Raw genomic sequence first — 22,777 nt, 5'->3', positions numbered from 1 at the left:
TGAAAGCTTAGTTGACTAGGCTGTAAATAATATCCTGTAACAACACTGTACAAGAGTATCAACAGACTCTTTTTGAAAACAAAATCTTTGGTAGTGTTCTGACTCAAAAAGAATAAGAAATGTAATCCTAATTGATCTGATTGGCCTTCAATACCAAAGAATTGCAGCTGATCATTCAGGGTATCATCAAGTCCTATGTTCTAACAGAACTCACTCCATTAATGTTGAAAACAGAAAATCCCTAGTGCAGCTTTCAAAGATAGGGGTGTACTGTGTTTTCATGGCCTGTTTTTTGGTAGCGGGAGGCCTACAGGGTGGCTTCTTTGAGAAGCTGCTAGAAGCCTTCCTTCACATCCAGCAGAACCAAAGTGCAAAAGTCAGGGGCTGTGCTTTCATATGGGGCATCCTAACTGCCATGGGAAGTGAACAGCAAAGAGCACCATTCATAACCTTGCAACAAAACACGTGCTTGTCATTTTTGAACAGTGACTTGTACTGGCCATGTTTAAAACAATATCCTTGAAAAATATCAGTGAATAAAAATATCCACAGAAGATGCCAAAGCTATATTATACTGCCATCCAGTTATACCAGCTAAAACAGCTAACATTAAATAACAGTTCCAGGTCTTTCCTGGTATTCCTCAAGGACCACATATTTTCCCCTCTGCACTAATCAGTGTGTACCACACACTTTACTTCAGACCAAAACTGCTGTATTATATTTGTAAATAAAAACTACTGTCCTATTTTCTCTCTTCATGTAATACACTTTGCTAATATTTATTTTTAAATATTTATTTAAATATTATTATAAAATTTATTTATTAAATATTTATTAAAAATCTTTCTAATAATTCAGAGCCAAAAGAAATTCCCACTACAAGCATTAGAACACATACTAATACTGTTTTATTATCTTCTCGCCCATTGTCACAAACATCTGTTTTATCATAAGTTAAATTGTATTATAAGGCCTTTGCAAGGTTATTCTCAGTGTTTTTAAGGAGTCTAGCACGATGGTGGTTTTCACTCATCACAAAGTACTATTGCAATAATTCTAGTTCACATTAATGAACTAGAAGAGAGCTCAGGTATTCTAAAAACTCTTATGACCTGCTTTGCTTCTCACTTCTCCGGCTCTTTGGAGAGACACTCTGTTCTGCCTGGTTATGGAAACCATTCCCTTTTTGTATGAAGAACAGGCCACATCTCAGATGGGACACATGACATGGCTACAGTTTGGATTACCTGTCAATGGCCACATTTGTTCACAAAGATCAAACAAGAATTCATGGCCAGAGTTACAAGAGAAAAAAAGCAAGCAAAAAACTGGCATCTCATGGATAGAAGTGAGTTTAAAGAGTCTCAGCTGGATGCAGCCTTTGCAAATTCATTCATACAGCTCACTAGAAAAATACTATAAAACAAATTAAACTCAAATGAGTTTAGGGTTTCAAACATCATCTTCAAGGTATTTAATTACTAGAGCTTACATACATAAAAAAATCAGTAAAATCTCCAGAATGGAGACCAGGACAGTTTGCCTCTTCTGACACAATTTTTTAATACACAGCAAAAAATGCAAGTGCAGCTGACAAAGCTTTCTGAAAAGTTTTTGCAGGTGCCCACATGACCAGCAGGACATCACTGGCCTCTTCACAAGCCTCTCCACTATACTCAAACTTCTGACACAAAGACAAACAAACTGAGGAAAAAAGAGACAACAGATTGGTTAATGCAGTAAAAGTAGAAAGCATGTTTGTAAGCAAGTATGGCTTACAAACCAAAATCCAAGGGAGGCTGAAAATGCCTTCAGTGAAAAGTTAGAGTATACCAGGCACACGACACAAAAGACACACCCATGGACTCACCACTTGGCACACACCTTATATATTTGCCTTCCAGCACATGCTGCTAATTTGTGAGCAAACCAAATTTCTTATAGATTCCATCCAGGCAGCAGACACTTCTGCAGGATTTATGTTACATTTCAAGTAGACACAAACTAATGACTGATTCTTTATTTTTAACTGATACGGTCAATTGTAGCTTTGATTGAAGCTTTCTGTATAGCTTCAGGCAACTGCCTTATGAAATATGTGCAAACATTGGATCAACAAGTTATCTGATGACTAAGACAGTGGTCACATGATTCTTCATCTAGAACCAGATCATCAAGTACAGTTTGATTTAAATCACCACCACATCCCAGTCTACTTAGATGGAAAACAAAATTCAACACTTTTGTGAGGGTCTACATCTAACCTAGCCACATAAAAAGCTGCTAGCTAGTCTATCATGAAGCCAAAGTGGCACAAATAAATTACATCCTGATTTGTCAATTAAGTCTACAATCAAATTATCCTGCCAAATTCACTTGAACAAGCACAGCCAGTGCCAGTGCTTTGCACCATGTGGACACCACATTTTGCACATAACAGTAAGAGCCTTGGGGTAGATTTATTGCATTATTTCAAGTTCAATAAGTTATGTTCAAATGCCTGGATGATTGAATAGCTCGTAAGAATCCATGAATTAACAGGGCACTCATAAAGTTCAAGTTATTTAGCTCAAGATTTTCCTGGTAATCACACGTCATATAGTTAGGTGGAGTTTGCATAAGCACATGAGCCATCACAGAAGGATCCTGAGAAATTCACACATACCTCTGGAGCACTTCTGCAGAGTCTTGGCAAGGAGAAACTTCTTTACTTTGGGTTTGAGCAGTATCTTTCATTGCCCTTTCTCCAAGAATGAAGTTGGTTTTTTGGGTTTTTTTCCAAGTTCTGATTATTTGGAGTGGAGGAGGAACTTCCAGTAATACCAAAATGGATAACAGTGACCCTTCAATAAGCAGAAATACATACAAAAGTTTTCAGAGGAGTCTCTGAAATACAGAGCCCTAACTAATTTTAATGCACAAACAGTAGTAGATGGGTGCCATGGCCTCAGCCTAGATCTCTGGTCCAACTTCCCTGGCAAGCTTCAAATCAGGGTTGAGACCCTAGTTCGCATTTTTAGCTGTACATTAACGTACTTGGGAAGAATTTGATGACATATCAGGCTAAGTAAACATAGATTAGCTATTTGGTTACATGGTTACTTGCTGTTATTTTCCCAGAACCCTGCCAGCAAACATTTAATGAGCTAACAAGCAACTGAAAACAACCGTACTATAAAAAAATGCCTGGCCAACAGGAAAAGGCCAGCCAGCCTCCCTATAGCAGATTAGTGTAAACCTCATCTCCTTGACTCCCCACTTGCTTCAAGGAGTGCTGTGCCTTTCACAGCCACTAAACTAATAGGCAAGTTAAATAATTACCTTTCTTGTGGCTGCACATGTCTAAAAGCACTTACTATGCCAACTGACAATTTCATTTGGAGGTTAGGAAACTTAATTTGCTTACACTCTGGTGCTGTTTTCTAATTATCTGTATGGTGGATAGTACAGATTGTGGACTCTGCAAATGAAGTTGAACAGCAAGAAAGCACACTTTATCTGCACAATCATGTCCTCTCCCTTCCCAAATGCCAGTTTGCTCTCAAGTTGCATCTTTTCTTAACCCCTCTGGTATAGGATAAGACTCCTTTTGCATATTTTCTCCACAGTAAGGCCTGGCAGCATTGGCTGCTATTATAACGTATCTCAGATGTACATGAAAGTTCCTGCTTCTTCAGACAGCTAAAGGAAAGCAGCGTTAAAATATAATCTCAAGAAACAGCTCTATACTTTGTTAGATAATTTTCACCCAAGCACTAAGTAAGTAAATGTGCTTTGCTGTGAGTTCAAAGATGATGCAAGGGGGGTGAAAATGGTACAAGTTCTGATAATCCCTTAGAAAGCCTTAGTTACCCAATGTGTCCTGGCAGCTCACTAAACAGTGACTCTGCTCCCCCAATTTAAAACATTAAGTTTAATTTTGCAGGATAAATAACCTAGCAGTTACTTCAGCAGCTGTTTTTGAGAAGCCTAGAAAGAAAACTTGTGCTCCTGAGAGCATCTCCCTTGCTCACTCACTCAGCAAGCAGAAAGGAGTGGGTGAGGTTACTAAAAAGGCATTGCCATAACCTTGCACCTCACCACAAGATCTCTTTTGCCAGGAACAGGAGCACAAAAATCCAGGGCAGCTTAGCCACCAGCCAGCAGAACGACAGGAGCCACTGACCTTTTAAACAGCTCACAGCCAGCAAAGCACTCACTGCCCCCCCTGCCCACCTCTCCTCCCACCCTAAAGGTTTCCTTATTTAAAGAAATTAATTCAATAATGATATCACAACAGCATGAAGGTGCAAAGCATTTGTATGACAGAGGTCAGAAGAACAGCAGGTACAGTCACACTGGCCAGCCTGGGGACCAGGGATGGTGTTTTTCCTACCTTGTTCACCTGCTTAATTTATAGTGTTGGTGTATCTGGCAACTCCCTCACCTCTAGAAATACCACCTCCAGTGCCTGACAGTTTGGGTGCTTTTTGAAAATGCTCCGTTTGCAGAGGGATACAGCTTCAGCCAGAGGAAAAGGAATAAGGTGAGGTTTCAGCAGGACACAGATCCCAGACCATAGTGGTGGTCCCACTCCACTACTTTCTTATTCTTCACCCTACCCTGATTACACAAAATCAAAATGGCTCTGTGTGTTTAAATGCCTTTGCAATTTCTTTCAGAACTGCATGGAAGGATTCAGTGCAGCTTACCCCAATGGAGCTGGCCCAAATATGTATTACCAGCATAAATAAGCACAGAATCCAACACTTACTTTTACCTCATCCATAATGCAGAGATGTACATGTCAGAAGCATGAGAAAGAGACTGATCTAGAATTTTCTTTCTGGAACAGTGTGAGATACATCTAAATAGTTAAACTATATGTGCCATTTGCTGCCTTTACCATAAAGATGGGGCAGGAGAGGCCTGAGAAACTTGTGCCCAGAATGTCAGGACACATTTCCAGAACAGGTTCATTCACACCAATTAATTTAAACTGTACTTTTCTGGTAAACAACAACACACACAGCTTTCAAAGTCACTTTAAGAACATTCGTGCAGATGAATTTTATGAAGAACAAGTATAAAGCAGTTTAAGTGCAGCTGGAGACGATTCATTAATGCATGAAAGGTAACAGAATTGCATATATTAGCTACATTTAACCTATGCACCTAGCTCTAGGGCAGTTTAACATCTTCTGGCTATTCACATAGCTCTAGGGTAGATCTTCTATCTTTTTTGCTCTTCAGATTGCACCCCAAATATTATTTCTAGGCACTTGCTACATTCATGTTGACCTCTGGCTTTAATACTCTCTTGCTTTCTCTTCCCTTTGACTGCTGCATCTTTAATGAAATGAAAAATAAACAAACGAAAGAACTACGAATAAAAGAGAAAACAAAAAGGGCATGGTATGAGTCTCAAAGAAGAGGAAGAGAGAAGAAGGAAAAAGCTAGCTAAAAAAATATGTATGGTCTGTGGGACAGTGGAGCATAAGATTAAATATTTTAAAGGTTTTGAAAGAGTTCATTTCTTTTGCATGTCTTGAAGGATCGAGGATGACCACATCTGACCACTGACCAGAGTCTTCCCAGAAGTTTGCTAGCTACCTTAACTTATACAATAGAGCACATTAAATGGGACATGGCATTTTATATAAGCACAGAAGATGCAGACAGCTGCAAACCCTCTATTGGCTGGTCTAGTTAAAAGAAAAGGAGGTACTCTTTTTTGGTTTTTTCTTTTCCTGTTAGGAAAAAAACAAGACACTTTTTCAGCCTCTTTTGCTTTCCCATATTCCCACACTAGCAATTGCATACCATGGTAGGCACTACAGCCAGCATTCTGGCAGGCAGCTAAATACTAAATTGTTCTTAAATACATGGAAAATAAAGACTTCAATTCTGTACAGCTCTTGGGAGGCAAACACTATTTCTAATCTAATCTATTTTCTCCAGTCAACAGCTGTCCCATTCTGCACCCTGAGTTACCTATTTAACTCAAAAAGAACAGCTTGTTTTGATTTCAGCAGTCTATTTATCAAGAATTATATGATTATGACTTTGACTTGTTTAAAAACAACCCAAGAGGTTCTTTGCAACCCTATGTTCCCAAGTAAAAGTACTCCATTGAGCATCTTAAGGCTGTCACTCTATATTGTCAGCCTTTTTTCTGTTTAAATATGTGTCTAGACAAATATGTGTCCAGTCTCTATACAAAAACAAAGTTTATGTTCTTCTGAAAAGAATGGCTGATGAATCCATGGAAATAGTCCTTGTGTGAGCAAGTAATCTTGCGGATTATGCATGTCTTTACAAGCAGGGCACTCATTCAGCATCTCAGACCTCCATAAAATCAGTATCTCTCCAGCACTGTTACAAATGTTTAAAAAAAGAACTGTTTACCCAAAGGTTTATTTAGGAAATTGTACCAGAATCAAAGTAAACTAACAAATATCTAAAAAATCCCCAAATAAAACCAAGATCCAACCTGAATTTTAATAGTTGCCAGAACACTATGACAAGAAGCACATTAAGACAGATTGTAATTAGTGCTTCACACTTTTCCCAGTTTTTTATCCATAATATTCTTGAATAAATCTGTATGTTTTATTTTGAAAATGTGTAACCACTTTTATAAGTTTAAGGAGGGATTTCCCTATGATATCAAATAAAAGCAACATTAATAATCTATTTGTATTGCAGCAGTACTTTGGGGCTTCTAATTAGAGAGCAGTGTCACAGGGCTGGGCATCATCCAAACATCCAAACATAAAACTTCCATCCAAAATGTATCCAGATAGAGAAGATAAAGTGTGCAACAGCCCAGCTTATTAGCTCCTATCACTGTACTGAACAGCAAATGTTCTTTGTTTGCTTCAGTCAATACATATGAGGGAGGTGGTTGCCGGAGACAGATTGAACAGGAAAAGCAGTCTGGAAAGCAAAGGGAAAAGCAGCTGGTAGAGAATGGAGGCGCCAGAGAGAGGCATAGGTGACTGGGGTGACACAAAAGAAGGGCAAGAGTTTAGAATACTCTTTTTACCCAAATATAAAAATACTCAGAGCTGAAACATGAAAAAAATGGCAAAAGGAAGGGCTGTGGAGCAGCACAATGTTCATTAGCTGCTCCTGGACCAAACAGTCACTGGGAAAGGAAGGGCCATGCTTGCCTCCCACAGCGATCACTTTGCCACACTGGCTCCTTAATTTGTCAAAGTTGCCAGGAATTGCTAAACCAAATGTTGCAGCTGGAGCCACAGCAGGAGTAGTTACTGTTGGTAATGAGAAATGCAATGTGAACATCCCTTGTCTCTTAAAACCGTTGTGTGGGGCTCACAGAAAACCAACAGCCTGATAGAAGGGGGTCTACAGAAAAAAGTTAAGCAAATGGTAATGGAACCCTTTTGACTCTTACGTAGCTTCTGGCTAGGTTAGTCCTTAAATAATGCAGTTTAACTACAGAGGGTAAAAAACACAAAAGAGTATTTTTGTAAGAAAACACATTTGCAGAGAAAGCTTGACTTTAACTTAACTCCACCTGAAAATGTGCATTTTTGATTGACACTCTTAAGGATTTTTAAACAGGCGCAGTTGTCACCATTTCATTTCTCACTGTGATGAAAAGAACAGAGCCAGACAATTTTCCTTGAGTACACGGCTGTTACCGAAATCTGAGCTGAGCCTGCCAGTGAGCACACCCATAGCAAGGCTGTGGTCACACATGTTCCATCTTATGATGTCAACATACAGATGAGTCAGAAATCTCTGATGTTTGCTATTTTTCTAATAGCTCTCCATTTTTCAATATTCCTACATTTTCCTAATGTAGAAACAGGTGGTGGGTAGACCAGGGTTTTGGAAGTTTTTTGGAAGGCTTTTTATTTACTTATAATTACATTACATTTATCTGTTAATTTTGAGTTTTATAATACATCATTAATGATGATTAAACATTTCTTCAAACACTTCTCATTTATTGTTAAGCTTACATATGTCACAGTACAATAATTTTTCTGAGTCATTCCTATCTGTTCAAGGATCTGTGCACTTTCCTGGATTAAGTACTTATTAGTGCCCTCTTATATCCTTAAAGAAATGTTAACATCTGACCATAATTGTTTGGAAATTCTGAAAAAGCTTTGTAATCAAAATGGTCTTCAAGTGACACTTTTCCTACATCTGGTATATAAATTTTTCCACCTTCAGGACAATCTTGCCCTGAGAGAGAATGCCACTGCATGAAACGTTAGAATAGCATGAGTTTTTTCAGACCATCACATAGTCTGTGGAAATCACTACTCTCCCCTTTCTTCACTGATTCTGCACCCCAAAGTCTACTTTGGTGATAAGGATCAAAAAATTAACTTCTCTTAGGTTAGCTGGAGATGACCTGGTGAATCATATAACAAGCAAATGCTGTTCCGATCCCTCCAGAGAAAATTAGGGTGTCCTCAGGCAGGCCAGGAGTGCTCAGGCACCAACAGTGCAGCTGTGCCTGGGTAAAACTGAGGGGCTGACAACATGGAGACACATCTCCCTGAACATATCTTGAAGTGCAAAGGCCACCTAAAAGCTGTGATCGCTGCCAGCTTTTGTGTCTCATCTCTGATAAGAAAGGAGTGCTGATGAATGCCAGTCACAGCAAACGTCCTTGGTGGGGAGTCCCAGCCTGAGGAAGCACTGACGACCCTTCTGTGGTGTCCTGGGAGAGGTGACACCCAGTCCAAGTTCCTGCTAACAGAGGAGATCCAGGAAAGCAGGAGGCAAGGTCAGGGCACATTTGTATGCCCTCACCTAGAAGTCTCAGTGATATGCTTAGAGAACTTGTACATGTACATGGCTTTCACAGTTATCACCTTCTCAGCCTTTCTGTTTATGAAAAAACCTTGTTCAATCTGCGCAAAACTAATTTGGTTTATAATGTCCTTGATGCCTGGCTGGGTTTTAGTAAGATGCACCTAAACAAAGACATATTTTCCCCATGGTCTTGAAGAGTTCAGAGCCCAAGTGGCATTGTTGGGTTTTTAACAATTCACACAGAAAAATGCTTTTCACAGTTAGTTTTCAAGATGTGAATCTTACACAAGTTCTTTTTAAAAGGAAAGGAAATGACTGTTTTAGAAAACAAATTCTGCACCTACAGAACAAGCTATCCAGAAGGTTGCCTCTATTTATCCGACGGTTTAGGGCTGCTGTTAGCGTCAATTCATCATCATCTTCAATGTGCAATATTTGCCAAAGCTAATCAGGCATGGAAAGGCAGGGCAGGTTATTTCCTTTTGTTGACACAAGCTTATGTTCTGAAATAAGGCTATTAGGATACTTGATGCCATGCATGCTCTTCTAATGGTCAATATGCACCATATGATAGCAAACTGTCACCGGGACTGTTATTTGTCTTGGGAGGTTTTCAGCTGAAATCTTGAACTCTGTAAAAAAGTCAGACAGCCCTACTATCATGTAAGAGCCACAAATTATTTTAACTTTAATAATCTTAATTTATAATCATTGTATATTCTAATTGTGCATTAAGATAATCCCTGGCAGAAGTGGTACAAAAATCTCTAAACACTGGACAGAAAACTGTGCAAGCCAAAAAGCAGGATGTCTGTCATTTGCTGAAACAGACTTCCAAAAGCAGCTACTGATAATTGTGGCTTTACAGGGTTAGGTATTTCTGAGAAGCCATTGCACAAATCATATTTACCTTATTAAAAAAAGCATCATATAATATATTATAATAGATCCATAGGTACATTCCAATGAACACATCTCTGCATAAGTAGGCTCATGTGTGTCACTGCACAAACCCTTCAGAAAGTAACGAAAGGGAATCTACTAAGCTGGAAAGGAAACATTAAATACTAAAATGAAAGACAAGGAAACAGATAGAAGTCAAGATGAAAAACTCTTTGCATGCCATACAAAATACATCCCTGACCAGGAAGAATGCATTTGACAGCACTCACACAATGAAAATATGCATCTACTCACAAGTAACTGTTTTGGTGAAATCACATGCTGGAAGTTAACAAACAACTGAAGTGTCTTGGGCAGATCAGAACATTCCTCATGCTCAGTCTTCCATTCAGCCTCATCAAGCCATCCATGTTCCAACTAGATCTTTGCTTAATACCGCATTTTAGTTTTTATGAAAACTTAAAAGCTTTGAGAGAACTGCCCCAGGTCCCCTTTGCTGAGTGAATATTGGTGCAGCTGCTTGATTACATCATTTTCAGAAATGATCAGCAGGAACTTTCCATGATACATAAGGGTGTACTCCTGCTAGTCAGCATTGCAGCCCAGAAATACAGTTTCTCAATTTTATGTTAAAGAAAATTTCTCTTCATAGAATGTTTTTGCTTTCATAAGTAAAACACAGAAAACAAAAATCACCCAATTATACCTTAAGTTTTATCATTGCTCTCCAGATTTCTATTTTAATTTCTTTAAAAGTTAGTCTCCATTTTCATTTTCTCTGATGTTCCCACATATCCTTAGCTTGTATCCTCTCAGCTCCACAGGCACACAGAACTGTCAGCAAGCAGAATGTTACAGTAAGTGTTCAAATAAGCCTGTGATGGAGATGTGACTAGAAAGAATATTTGAAAAAATGTCTGACCATAGGAAGCACTGGATTACCTTAACTCATAAAAAGCGTAAGACCAAAGGGCTTTGCACCAAGGGACCCAAGGGTGCCTCTGGCAGGAAAACAAACCTGCACGTAGTGAAGGCAGAAATTTTACAGAAGAGAAGTTTGAGTTACTCTAGCAGTAAATTAGACAGTATGTAGAAAAACAGGAAACCACTTTCCCCAGATTGTATCACATTTGTCTTTTCTCTTCAACATCTACACTGTAAAGCAAGATAGCTATAAAAGAAGGAAGAAAAGAGCCCATCTGGAGGAGCAAGACAAGATGTTAGGGAGTCATCTTGTTATACGTTAGACAGCAATGATAAGAGCCCATAAAAGGTGAAATTTTAAACTACTTGAAAAAGGAAAGAAAGAAAAAGGCTGATGCTATCTAAGAAAAATAACCTAGAAATTTATGTAAGAACTGGTTATAAAAACATTGGTAAAATTTCTCTGTTTCTTCTTCCTGTTAAACGAAGTCCTAATTAGAGCAGCTGAATATTTACAGCCTCAGAACCAGCACAGCCTGCCAAGTCTCCCATAAAGCCCCCAAAGGCTCCTATGGGCAAACTCTCAAATGGAAACACTTCAGAATCAAACTATGCAGCCTCTGCTTTTTCATCTGATCCTACAGGCCAGCTTGCTGGCCATTTATCATAGCATCTTGAACCACTGAATTGGAAAGTTTATAAAAACAAAAACCTGGCTAAAAAATTCAAGAATAGATTGTAGAACTTAGTATAGGCTTTCACCCTGGTACCATGCTCCAGGATGTACTCCATACAAGTAATAAGAAAGTTTAAAAAAAAAAAAATAGTCCTGGCTTTTCACTCTCAGTTTTCTTATTCACATTACTGGTCAAGGAGCCATGGTGAATAAATGCCTTTGCTACCTGTTTGGACTGGACAGTCATATGAGTATCATTTGTTTAAAGTCTCACCACATGTCAGCTTGGGAACAAAAGAGCAAGTTTTAAAAGGACGACCCAACAGTTATCCTCTTATCCTGTTATTCCAGCCAACCCTGTAATTGTCTCTTAACCAGATCTTGTTATCAATAACGAGATATTCACTTTATACAGCTTATTAGCTTATTATTTATGTTCACTTTAAACAGCTTATTACATGGATGAAAAAACGAGCAAAAATAACTCAAGAATTACCAGAAAACAAAAATAATTTGTAAAACCAATGTCCATATATTGATACACAGAGGGTGATATTCCTTAAAATCTTCTCACTGTGAAATTAATTATTTTCTGGAGAAATGAACAGATCCTAGTGATTTTTTCAAGAACATCTTCTATTTACAATGGAAATTCAACCCCTACAGGGAATAAACTATAACTAATAACTAATCTATATAAACTAAACTATATATAACTATAACTAAACTATATAAAGATAGTATTATTTAAATTGCATCTTCTGAATTACCTGAAAGAGTAACTTGAAGTATCCCAAAGAAGAGTTGTTATGGGGAATTGTTGGTTCACTCATAAATTGGCACCATAATAATAAAAAGATAATCTTGATCTCACACTAAAACTAATAAACAAAAACTAATGTCAAATGAAATTATCCTCTTTTTTTAGCAACAAGATCTCTTACTGAGTTAAGTTTCCATTTCCAGTTAAGAACCACTGGTATATCTTGGTACCCTGAAAAAAATTGGGAAGATGTTGGCAGCACCTCCTGTCTATGAACCTACCTAAAAAAATCTCTGTTGCACTTCAGATCCTTCATTGTTACATAGTTTTTCTTCTTGAGTGGACATTTCACATTAAGGCAGGTTGCATTTAATAAATTTTGAATTGCTATGAAGTTCTAAGTTCACCTGAAGCAAAAATAGAATCTCAACAAATTTTAATGAATCCAGAAGTGTCAGCAGATTTCCACCTCCACTGCCACTCTAAAACACACTCGACTGGTTTCACACACTGTCCTGTCACCATCTTCTCATCCTCTTTTTTCCCCCACACAGATTTTATTTGGTGCATTGGTGCCAACTGCATGGACCTTTCCTGTCAGGAGGCATTAATACACTGACAACAGCATTTACATGCTTGCTATATTCTCTAGAAGGAGTAAAATGAAGGGATTTTTTATTTTCTAGAAGTTGCTTCATGTACTACGTTTTCACAACTGTCACCCAAGATTTACTTTCTCGTTTGGGTAAAAGTAAAAATTGCCTACTAAAGGAACACTCTGCAAAGTACCTCTGCTGATATGCCCAAGACACCCATATGCAAGACCTCATCTGAAATACTTTGTTAACCCACGCTTTCTGGCAGACAGACAAAGCTTGCAAACTAACAAGAGTCATTTTACCACCAGTCACGTGCAGGCTGATTTTATGTAGTTTGCACCATAAGCCAAATACTGAACTACATCATAGGGTACATCATCTGAGGGTTGCAACCCCTCAGAGATTACTCTCCACGCCATTAACTTGATTAAAAATACACCAGCTGTGTGGGATAATTCTATTTATTCTTTCCAACTTGCTACTCCATCAGGCTAAATTAAATGGGCACTGATAGAAAGAGCTCTGACCACAAACAAGAGATGAAACACTGGCTTCATGAAGAGCAGAGGATGGTAGACCAGGCAGGGAATGAGTCACAGTTCATCCTAGATTTCCCATTCTCACTTGCACTGCTTTGCTGTACTGCCCTGCCTACTCTACATCTGGATCCCTAAGCTAACCAGAAGGGGAATGTTCAAAGCTTTGGATCTGTGCTGTGTCCCACAGAGCTAAAGAGGGTACAGAAATAACAATGTTTGCTTCTACAGGAAGCTGGCTCTGGCTGGGATTCACAGGGATGACTCTGCTAACAAATCGTTTTTACCTTGCCAATTTTTATCACAGCCACGTGCCAACCTGCAAAAATGAAAATTAAATTTGACCAATTTAATTGTTCTCCAACTGTGTCCTCTTTCGACTGCTTAGATTTTCACGTATTTAGGGTGGAAGCCATGTCCTTCAATATATGACAGAAACTGCATATTTTTGCTGAGAGTTTCAGGGTCCTTTGTGATCAGCTGTGATGCCACATTCAACACATTGTTCATCCAATACTAATTTTTCCACTGTCATCAAATTGTATTTTATGGCAGCTGCACTTCCCAAATTAAATATTTGGGCCACTTTCAATGCGAAATACCAGATGTACAGAGAAATAGTCTGAACTGATTTAAATGAGGAAACAAAGAAAATTGTTAATTCTATACTCAACACTGAAAACAGCTTTCATACAAAAACCTCCATCTGTTACTGGAACACAATATTGGTCAAGTGGAGAAACTACCCAGACTTTGTATTAACTCAGTCCTTTCAAGAGGGAATGTGCTGCTCCTCTCAGCTGGCTTTTCTTGGTCAGCTGATTTCCATTCCAATATTCTCTCTCTATCTTTTTTCAGTCCCTTGTAAAATGCACTTTGGATTTCTACTAATGTTATCACACTAGAGCTGCCCCAAGGACCATTCAGACTAAATAAATCAATAAAAAATATTACAAAAGTTTAGATACAGAACAAAAGGGAGTCAACAGGCAGAGGGCACTTTATGGAGAAGCTTCCCAAATGGTCTTTAGTCAAAACAAGTACTGTTGGCTTGTTAGATGAAGGAGGTCAGATAGTGTATCTTTCAAGCTTTTATGGAAGAAAGTGTAATTTAAGATGTTTGCATAAAAGCAGGGTTGCCAAGAGATAGTCAACAGGGACAGAACTCTCCAGGAACATGTGGCAGCAAGGACATGATCGTGGTCAATATAGATAGGCAGTGGTTTGTTATCCAAACTGACAGGATTGCATCTGAAAGGCTGCAATGTTTAAAAACAAACAAACAAAATCAAACTACCAGAAATTAGTTTCTTCAAAAAAAAATGCAAAGTAGCTGAATAGTAGCTGACTATGGAGAAGTGTAACAACATCAACATATTCAAATGGCAATAGCACATCAAATCAGTTCTTCAAGGGCCAACTCAGACCAGTTAGCCCATATGATGGAAAGGGAAATCTTTATTCCCATCAAGTTCAGTGCAGTAACTAATTTTAAAACCAGCTGTGGATATTTATATATATCCTCATTGGTATAGGGTATACCCTATACATGATACTCAAGGCTGAGTATCATGCCCCTGGCCCAGGAAATTTCAAGCTCAATAGCTGAGAGACTGTATTCAACCTTTCAGCAACCTGGCACATGCCTTGAATGTGGAACCATTTTGGGTTTGACTCTCCTTATTTCAGTTCTTCCTTTCCCTGTTCTTATAATGACTTTTATGGGAAATAAAGGTTATGAGCTTGAAGGGCTCATTACAGGGGCTTTTGGAAGAGAGGAATAAACACAAAGTCAACAAATTACCAATCCAAATACTCTGGTACTTTTGGGAATGCATAGGAGTAACACAGCCATGGAATCCATGCTCCCCTGCAGTGTCAGCCAAAGAAGACAGAGCAGAGGCGCTGGAGCAGTGACCACAGAGAAGCAGCACAGCCCTACAGTGCCCCCTTCTCAAATGTGCAACCAACAGCAGGTTGCCTGAACAAGCTCCAAGCACTCCTCTGCCACAAGAGCTTGATATTGTCAAACATGACAACTTGATAAGGCCTCAAACAGACAAGAGGAGGTATTTGATTATGTCTACAGACTAAATTAAGGACTTTTGTGAGGTCTTCAAGAAGCTCTCAAAGCCAAGCTAGTTTAAGATGTGTTTACAATGAACACTCTAAGACATGACTTATTAGGTACTGAAACAGCCCCCAAAACATCAGGAAAACCATTTGAATCAAGAGAAGTTAACTAGGAAACCCAGCAGCACCACAGACTCCACCAAACCCCTAGAAAGGCAGGGGAAAGATCCCACTTGCCACAGCTGCAGTTCACATCTGGGAAATATGAATCATTACATCAGCATTCAGAGAAATTCAGAAACAGCAGGAAGGAAGAAAACTTCCGAGTTTTTGGTTTTTTTTTGTTGTGTTTTTTTTTTTAAAAAAAAAAAAAAAGTGAAAGATGGGAGACTGTTTCCATCTAGAACAAAGGGAGAGAAAAACGTCAGTACTGTCCTGCTGAGGACTGAGGATGAGGAGCTGAAGTCCTAGCTCCAAAAATACTTCTAGGTCCTATTCAGAAAGGGGGATGCAGGAATTTTGTGGTTGCTAGCTAAAACATCTTCTCTGTTTTGATGCTCAAAACCTGACTCCAGGACCTTCTGCAATAGCTGGAAACAGCTTTCCTTTTTTAAATATCCAAAGAAAATATATTCTTCTTCTTCTATTTGTTTTCTATCAGGAGCTTTGCTTCTGACATTACATTTGAGAACTGAAATTTCCTTTACCATATTTTCATCTGCACTCTCACCTAATGCTTCAAATAGATCTGAGAAAAGCTTTCAGTCATTAGGTACACTGTTACCCCAGAAGAAATGGAGTATAAATGGTGTGCATAGACAAGTACACTGGTAGTCTGTGACAAAAGCTGAAGAATCCCTGAAGTTTGGTCATATCTCTTGGCAAGATATGGCAATTATTTGGATGGTATTCCAGTCACTCACATGTTGTACAAGAAACTTGGAGAGCTGGAAAGGGTGACAAAGGGGCTCTCCATAATTTACCTGCCAGAAGGTTAAAAGAACAAATGCGTACATAATAAATTAATAAATATACACATTAGGTCTCAGGGCTTCCCATGATCATTATTTCTGGACAATTACCATAACCCTTTAGTAGTAACTAATGTATTTACCACTCATAAAGCATTCAAGGACAGTATTCCCCAGAAAATGAATAGATGCTAGTGACAATGAGAACAGCTGAAGAAAATAATGTTTAATAGAAAAAGGAGCCCAGATTATTTCCCACATCTTGTTTTTACATTAGTTTTTAATCCTATCCACTCAAATAGCATTACCCAGCTTGCAAGCTGATGCAGAATGTGAGCCTGATTCCTGGTGCATACAAGCATGGGTGTACATCCCTTACATAGACCAGATATAAAATACACACTATAAAAGTACAGTTGCTTCATTTTTCTTTTATTTACATCATGCTCTGAGACAGCATCCACACCAAAGCCCAGAAAATCATGTTACAATAAAACACAAAAAAGGGAAAAAGGCCAACAGTTTTCCAGTGCAAACTGGTAATGTTGCCTAAAAGTGAACACTAAAGGTTCTTCATTTACTGCTTTCTCGCTTCATTATCTCATCGAGCAAAAGAAAAAACTAATAAATATGCCACATAAACCAAACAAGAACAAAAAATGCTGTTACTTTTTTTTTTTAAGTCAAGTAAAAGCAGCAATAGTATTTTGGATAACTTGTACTTGTCGAACACTGAACTGCAGCTGAGAAACAAGTATTCAGTAGTATTTGTACTGTATGCAAGGTAATTGACAGAGTTTTACTAATGAAGACTAAATTCATCCCAACTCACTAAGAAAATAGATTGTTGTATGCCCTCAAGCCAGTTCTACAATCCCCAGCCACTGCAGGCTCTGGGGAAGAAATCTGCCACAAATTGCTGGCTAATCTTACCAATGAATAGCTCATCTCGCTGCCGAAGAGATTATCTGCTGCCTCAGGGGCCTGCACAGCTTAAAATGCTGCAGAGACAAAAGTGATGGATTTTAATCTTACAGTGCAAGGACAGAGAAGTGCCACCTGGCTATACCCGAGTTCCGTGGGCTCCTCTCTCCTGCTGCCGCGTCTGTGACCGTGCCAGGCAGGTGTAACCTGAGCAACACCCACCCTCCGGTGCTGAAAAATGCTTCTTCCAAAAACAGGAGGATGAGGGACCTGAACACCAAAGATTTCATATGTAGAAGATCACAGCTCTCCCTGCATGCAGTTACAGACAGCATCCTACAAGCTGCAGAGAGACAAGGAGCCAATCCAGGAAAAGAGTCAGTACCTGTGGGTCTTCACTCAGAGCAGCTGACCACTCATTGCCCCATTGGCAACAGCTCTTCCACTGCACAGCAAGAACAGAACGCTTCCGGAGAGGAAAACAAAACCATCAGCTCAATAAGCTCCCTAGGAAGCACCTTCATTTCCAGTGAAGAAAAACAGAGTGATTAGCTTGGACAGCTTCAGTTTTTAAAAACTGCACCTTTCCAAATGTCTCCATCCTGCAGGCTGGGAGCCCACCTCCTGCAGGCAAGCTGTAGCTTGCAATTCTACTGCTCACAGTCACATCAATGTGTGCCAATTAACACAGGCAACAATATAGCTCATAAAATATATATTTTGCTCTAGTAAGGCTGCTGAAAAGAAAACCCTCTTAGGAAAAAATGGATAAAACTATGGTTTTTATTTCTTTAAATGTTTTTTTTAAATCCATGTGAGACTCTACAAAGATAATCCAAACTACAGCTGTAGTGACCCACCACAGGACAGTAAAGATATTGTTCTTCAATGTCATGAAGTTTCTTGTTTCTGGTTAGAGGGGAAAAAGTGATTTTTCTCTGTTGAATAAAGACACTAATAGCACATAATTTCTCCTTCCAGTTCTATGAACAAGAACATGTACCATCATTCTCTAAATATGCACTCCTGCTAAATGGACAATGTGCTGTGTTTTCTTACTGGTTACAATAGGATCATGACAGAGAAACAAAGTGTCTAAAGTAGGAATGAAAATGTCAAGTAGGAATGAAAAAGTTCTAAAACAATGCACAAAAGCATCAGTGCTTTCCAGACTAAAATAAATGGTAGCAGATTATAGAAGTCTTACATTAAACTGACTTCTTAGTCTCACCATATCAATTAAAACAGTGCTATTTGTCCAATTGCTTCTGTTATTGATAATTTAACAGCAGGTCTACACTCCATTCAAAAGCATATTTAACATTTTATGTAAATGTAAAGCAGAGTAAAGTGCATGCATGTAACAATTATGCTCTCTAGGATTAGAGGCAGCTTCTTAGGGGTGGTTTAATCTTCCCTTTTAGAATTTTAGGCATTCACCTATTTCAGCTAAATATAATCTGATTAACAAAACTCATACTCTTGTGACGCCTAGGTCTGTTTTCCAGAAAAGAGAGAATATACTCCAAGAGACAATAGTATAGGGAATGTATCCTTAAGTTGTACACATAGCTGTACGTCATGAAAGTAAAGTCATTGGGTGAAAACTCAGTTACAAGAGAAACAGAGAATCATATCTTCATGTATACAGCTAACTAACTGCACGTGCACACAGCTGCATTAAGATATCTGAGCATTCAGCTCCATTTTTCAGGCAACTCCCATAACCACATCATCATCCCCTCCAAACACAGTTTGATAAGCAATTACTTCTTTCAGCAGCAGTGATGCTGGCAGAAACAGCCCTTACCTCCTGCTCCCTGCCACGTGTTCCCTCCTTTCTGGCCACCTTCTCAGCCCTGACACAGCAGCCACACAGTCAGATAAAACAGGGTAAAAAGTTATGAATAAAAAAGAGGAAAAGGTGCTTTTGAAGCCAGTGCAGTTCCCCATGAGCCCCACAAATGGTTGTGCTAGTCCAGCGCAGAGGGTGGCAGGGGCTGCTTACGCAAGCACGGTTCTCTCAGGAAACACATGCCAAATCTCTCCCTCAGGAAGCAAATGTGTTTGCACCAAAACATCTGAAAAATCTTCCCCCCCTGTGCCCAGTCTGTTGGACCTTGGCCTGGGAATATAGATCCGGAAGGGATCCCTGGGGGTGTCCTGGTCCCCTTCCTCACAGCTGCAGACAAGAACCAACTCAGCAAATCCAAACAGTCGGGAGCCCGTGCTGCAGCTGTCAGGTAAACGTGCACAGCTTCAAGCTGAAGTAAATGTGCAAGCTGGGGCGAGAAGAAAGTGAGGTTTCCCCTGTTTACATATCAGCTGAATCAATTCTGATAAAGCTTTGTAAAACCAAATTACACATGGTGCTATATTGTTTTTCATCATCACTTTCTACCTTCAGGTGAAGGCAAAAGTTAATGATTGAATTTTAAAGGCATTAATGTGCAAACCCTTTAGGGAAGCCCAGAGAAACCTTCCATTAAAATACAGCTTCTGTTACACTGCTGCAAAAAACAGAAAAGTAAACACTAAATACAATGCAACTGAAAAAAATATAAAACAAGAACATATTATGAGCTATGCAGCACTAAAAAAGAAATACAAAAAATACAGAAAGACAGTAACAACTAATGATTTGAGGTGAGCAATAACATGGCCCTAAATGAGGCATAATAGAATCACTCTGAGGAAAATGCAATTCTGTTTCACTTCATTAACTTTCATGTTATCCTCCAATTTCCCAGCACTAACGGAAACGTTTCCTCATTGCCACTGTAGGAGTGGACTTACAACAACAAACAGGCTCAGCTGTCCCAACCAGCTTGTTAACTTAATGAAATCAATTCAGTCAGAATGCTATCACACAAACACAAATTCATTCCAAATACCTAATTAACAACATACGTGTAGAGATATTAAACAGAACAGGTCGATAAATGAGTGGCAAATTATCAGAAAGTTCAAAATGAGGATAATTCTCACTGTATCTTTTGGCTTCTTTTTTTCATTGAATAGATTCCCTGAATTTAGTCAGCCTGTGAACAGACAATTCCCTTCAAGACCACTTAGCCCAAGTCTATTACTGCACACATGGTTGTCCTACAAGGGAGTAAGAATTCTCCTGGAAATTCACTACATTAATATCCCAGAAGAAATTCCAGGCCTGTTAAGGCTATGGATCGCTGGGATTTGCAAACTGTCCCTGCAGAAGACCACAGGCCAGCTCTGCAGCCCGTCATTGAGCAGCCTGAGCCTCGGGTTTCAGAGCTCTTTGGGGAGCGCTCACACACACAAGCACAAACACACACAAACACAAACACACACAAACACAAACACACACACACAACCAGAGCCGTGCACGGGCATCCCAATGACAGCCGTGTATCCAGCACTGCCTCTCACACCTGCCTCTGAACAGGTACATTTGTCCTGCTTATGCAACAGAAATAAAAGATACCTGAGTTTCCTCTTACCATCGTGCAACTTGAAACGCTGTTTATCCTTAAACGCTGTCTACCTGACTAGCATCTTACCTGACCAACAGCTTTTACATATATATGTGTGCACATATATACAGTTCCTTCATTAAATACGGGCGTTTAACATAATTTTTATTTATTTTTCAGTGTTTCCGCAGTTCTAAGTCTCCACGGCACAGGCAGGGCACGAAAGCAGCTGGGCTGCAGCCGCACCTCCGGGGAGCCGCGCTGTGCCCGCGGGCCGCCGCTCGCTCCCTCCTCGCTGTCCCCGGGCCCCTCACACCCTGGTGCGGGGTCACGGAACGCGGTCCCTGACACCCTACCTGCGGGGTCACGGAACGCGGTCCCTGACACCCTACCTGCAGGGTCACGGAACGCGGCCCCTCACGCCCGGCAGGGTCACGGAACGCGGCCCCTCACGCCCCGCGGTGTCACGGAACGCGGTCCCTCATACCCTGCCTGCAGGGTCACGGAACGCGGCCCCTCACGCCCTGCCTGCAGGGTCACGGAACGCGGCCCCTCACACCCGGCAGGGTCACGGAACGCGGCCCCTCATACCCTACCTGCAGGGTCACGGAACGCGGCCCCTCACACCCTACCTGCAGGGTCACGGAACGCGGTCCCTCATACCCTGCCTGCAGGGTCACGGAACGCGGCCCCTCACGCCCTGCCTGCAGGGTCACGGAACGCGGCCCCTCACACCCGGCAGGGTCACGGAACGCGGCCCCTCACGCCCGGCAGGGTCACGAAACGCGGTCCCTCATACCCTACCTGCAGGGTCACGGAACGCGGTCCCTCACGCCCGGCAGGGTCACGGAACGCGGCCGCCCGTGCGCGCTCCCCGCGGGGGCGGAGGCTCCGCGGGCCCGGGGCCGGGGCGGGGCCGTGACCGCGGCCCCCAGCACCGCAGGCAGGGGAGCGGCTCGCTTTGGGCTCAGCCCCCTCCCCGCCGCAGTTTGCCCGGCCGCCCCGGTCGCCCACCTGGCCGAAGGGTCACAGCTCCCCGCGGCGGGGCCCGGTGCGCTCGGCCGAGCGCTGCCCCTCGCCCGGCTCCGTCACGCTGTCATCGGAGAGAGTCGGAGTCCCTCCTTCGTGGTACCTTCACCAACACGAAAAAGTGCGTCTCAGCAGTGCCACGGGAGCTTTCAGCGCGTTAAGAGGGATTTTTTTTTTTTTCCTTCCCATCGAGGCAAAATCAGTACTGGGATTTGTGGATCAGTGCTCTCAGACTTTTCATAAGATATTTTAAGCGGTTCCAAAGTCAGGCAACATTCAAGAGTGGAAATAACGCCAGTACTTGTGCGTAAGGATGGTCCTCTGACATACACACCAGCCCTTCCTGCCCATTACGAATCATGCTGCTGTTTGGTAGTCTTTAAATTTTCAAACTCAGTTCAAAACCCCAGACCAGGGGAAGGGCTCATGCAGATTTGGACCCTAGACTCTTGGAACAAGTTTCAAATTCCAGCAGCCTTCTGTTTATCCAAGAAAGATAAACTAAGTGGCCTTCTGAATACTGCATGTGTTTTTGGGCAAGATCTGGAAAACAGCAGGTCTTTGCTCAGAAAGGACATTAAACATCCTGTGACACTTTCCATGGGAACAAAGATAAAATGGGATCTTTTCTTACCCTTCTTGTTGCCAGACAAGAGCTGCTTGGTCGTGGTCTTTTCCCTTGTTGCCTTTCTTAGTGCCGCTATGAAGAGCAAGTGCAAAGCTGCCAGGAGTGTGCAAGCAGAGCCCTTGGAGGGTGGCAGGGAGGTGTTTGCTTTGCTGCTCTTCAGGGTAAGTTCAAGCATACATGATTTTGGTAAGCATGGCAGCTTCAAGGTAGATTATTAATTGGAAAAGACTTTCCCTTTCCCTTTCTAGAGCTATTCTGTGCCACACAGCAGCACAAGAGAGCTGGGAGAGACTGATCTTTCCCCTCCTTCTGCACACTGTGGTATGAAGCTGCACACCACCTATGCACATCTTCCCCAACACAAGTACAGCCCCTTCCTGTGGCATGTGGCCCACAGCAGTACAAGAAAAAAGGGGCTAGGTTTTCCCCACCATGCACGTGGGTGATAAAAACTTGTCCTTGAACAAAAAAAAAGTGCAGTTCTTTCTTTATTGTTGAATTTCTAATTAACCCCC

The 22,777-nt window shown here is 40.8% G+C and overlaps 2 protein-coding genes across 26 annotated transcripts in view; one reads left to right on the top strand and one right to left on the bottom strand.

Moving 5' to 3' along the window:
- The window catches only part of SLC16A12 (solute carrier family 16 member 12), a 35,528-nt gene extending 14,022 nt beyond the window's left edge, over positions 1-21,506 (bottom strand). For 2 of the 25 annotated variants that reach the window (XM_086900523.1, XM_086900530.1), the window contains exon 1: positions 21,410-21,489. The gene's annotated coding sequence lies outside the window, so the exon portion shown is untranslated. Of the gene's footprint in view, positions 1-2,668; positions 2,847-20,997; positions 21,343-21,370 lie in introns of those variants that run through there. The other 23 variants (XM_086900514.1, XM_086900527.1, XM_086900520.1 and 20 more) reach the window with 22 other exon arrangements.
- On the top strand, positions 20,530-22,777 carry LOC147651898 (uncharacterized). Its single transcript, XM_086900579.1, has 5 exons — positions 20,530-20,577; positions 20,786-20,925; positions 21,004-21,755; positions 22,284-22,423; positions 22,511-22,777. The coding sequence occupies exons 1-5, from the start codon at positions 20,530-20,532 to the stop codon at positions 22,706-22,708; spliced, it is 1,278 nt and encodes a 425-aa protein (XP_086756705.1). The 3' UTR covers positions 22,709-22,777.

The sequence above is a fragment of the Cyanistes caeruleus genome, chromosome 8 (genome assembly GCF_971803275.1).
Source record: "Cyanistes caeruleus chromosome 8, bCyaCae1.hap1.1, whole genome shotgun sequence".
NCBI classification, from domain to species: Eukaryota; Metazoa; Chordata; class Aves; order Passeriformes; family Paridae; genus Cyanistes; species Cyanistes caeruleus.
This window is presented reverse-complemented; position numbering and strand designations above follow the sequence as displayed.

Bases quoted from the DNA above. Each gene is read 5' to 3' on its own strand.
- LOC147651898 (XM_086900579.1), top strand. From the start codon at position 20,530: ATGACAGCCGTGTATCCAGCACTGCCTCTCACACCTGCCTCTGAACAG. The intron at 20,578-20,785 runs GTACATTTGTCC...TTTATTTTTCAG, and splicing joins TCACACCTGCCTCTGAACAG to TGTTTCCGCAGTTCTAAGTC. The intron at 22,424-22,510 runs GTAAGTTCAAGC...TTCCCTTTCTAG, and splicing joins TTGCTTTGCTGCTCTTCAGG to AGCTATTCTGTGCCACACAG.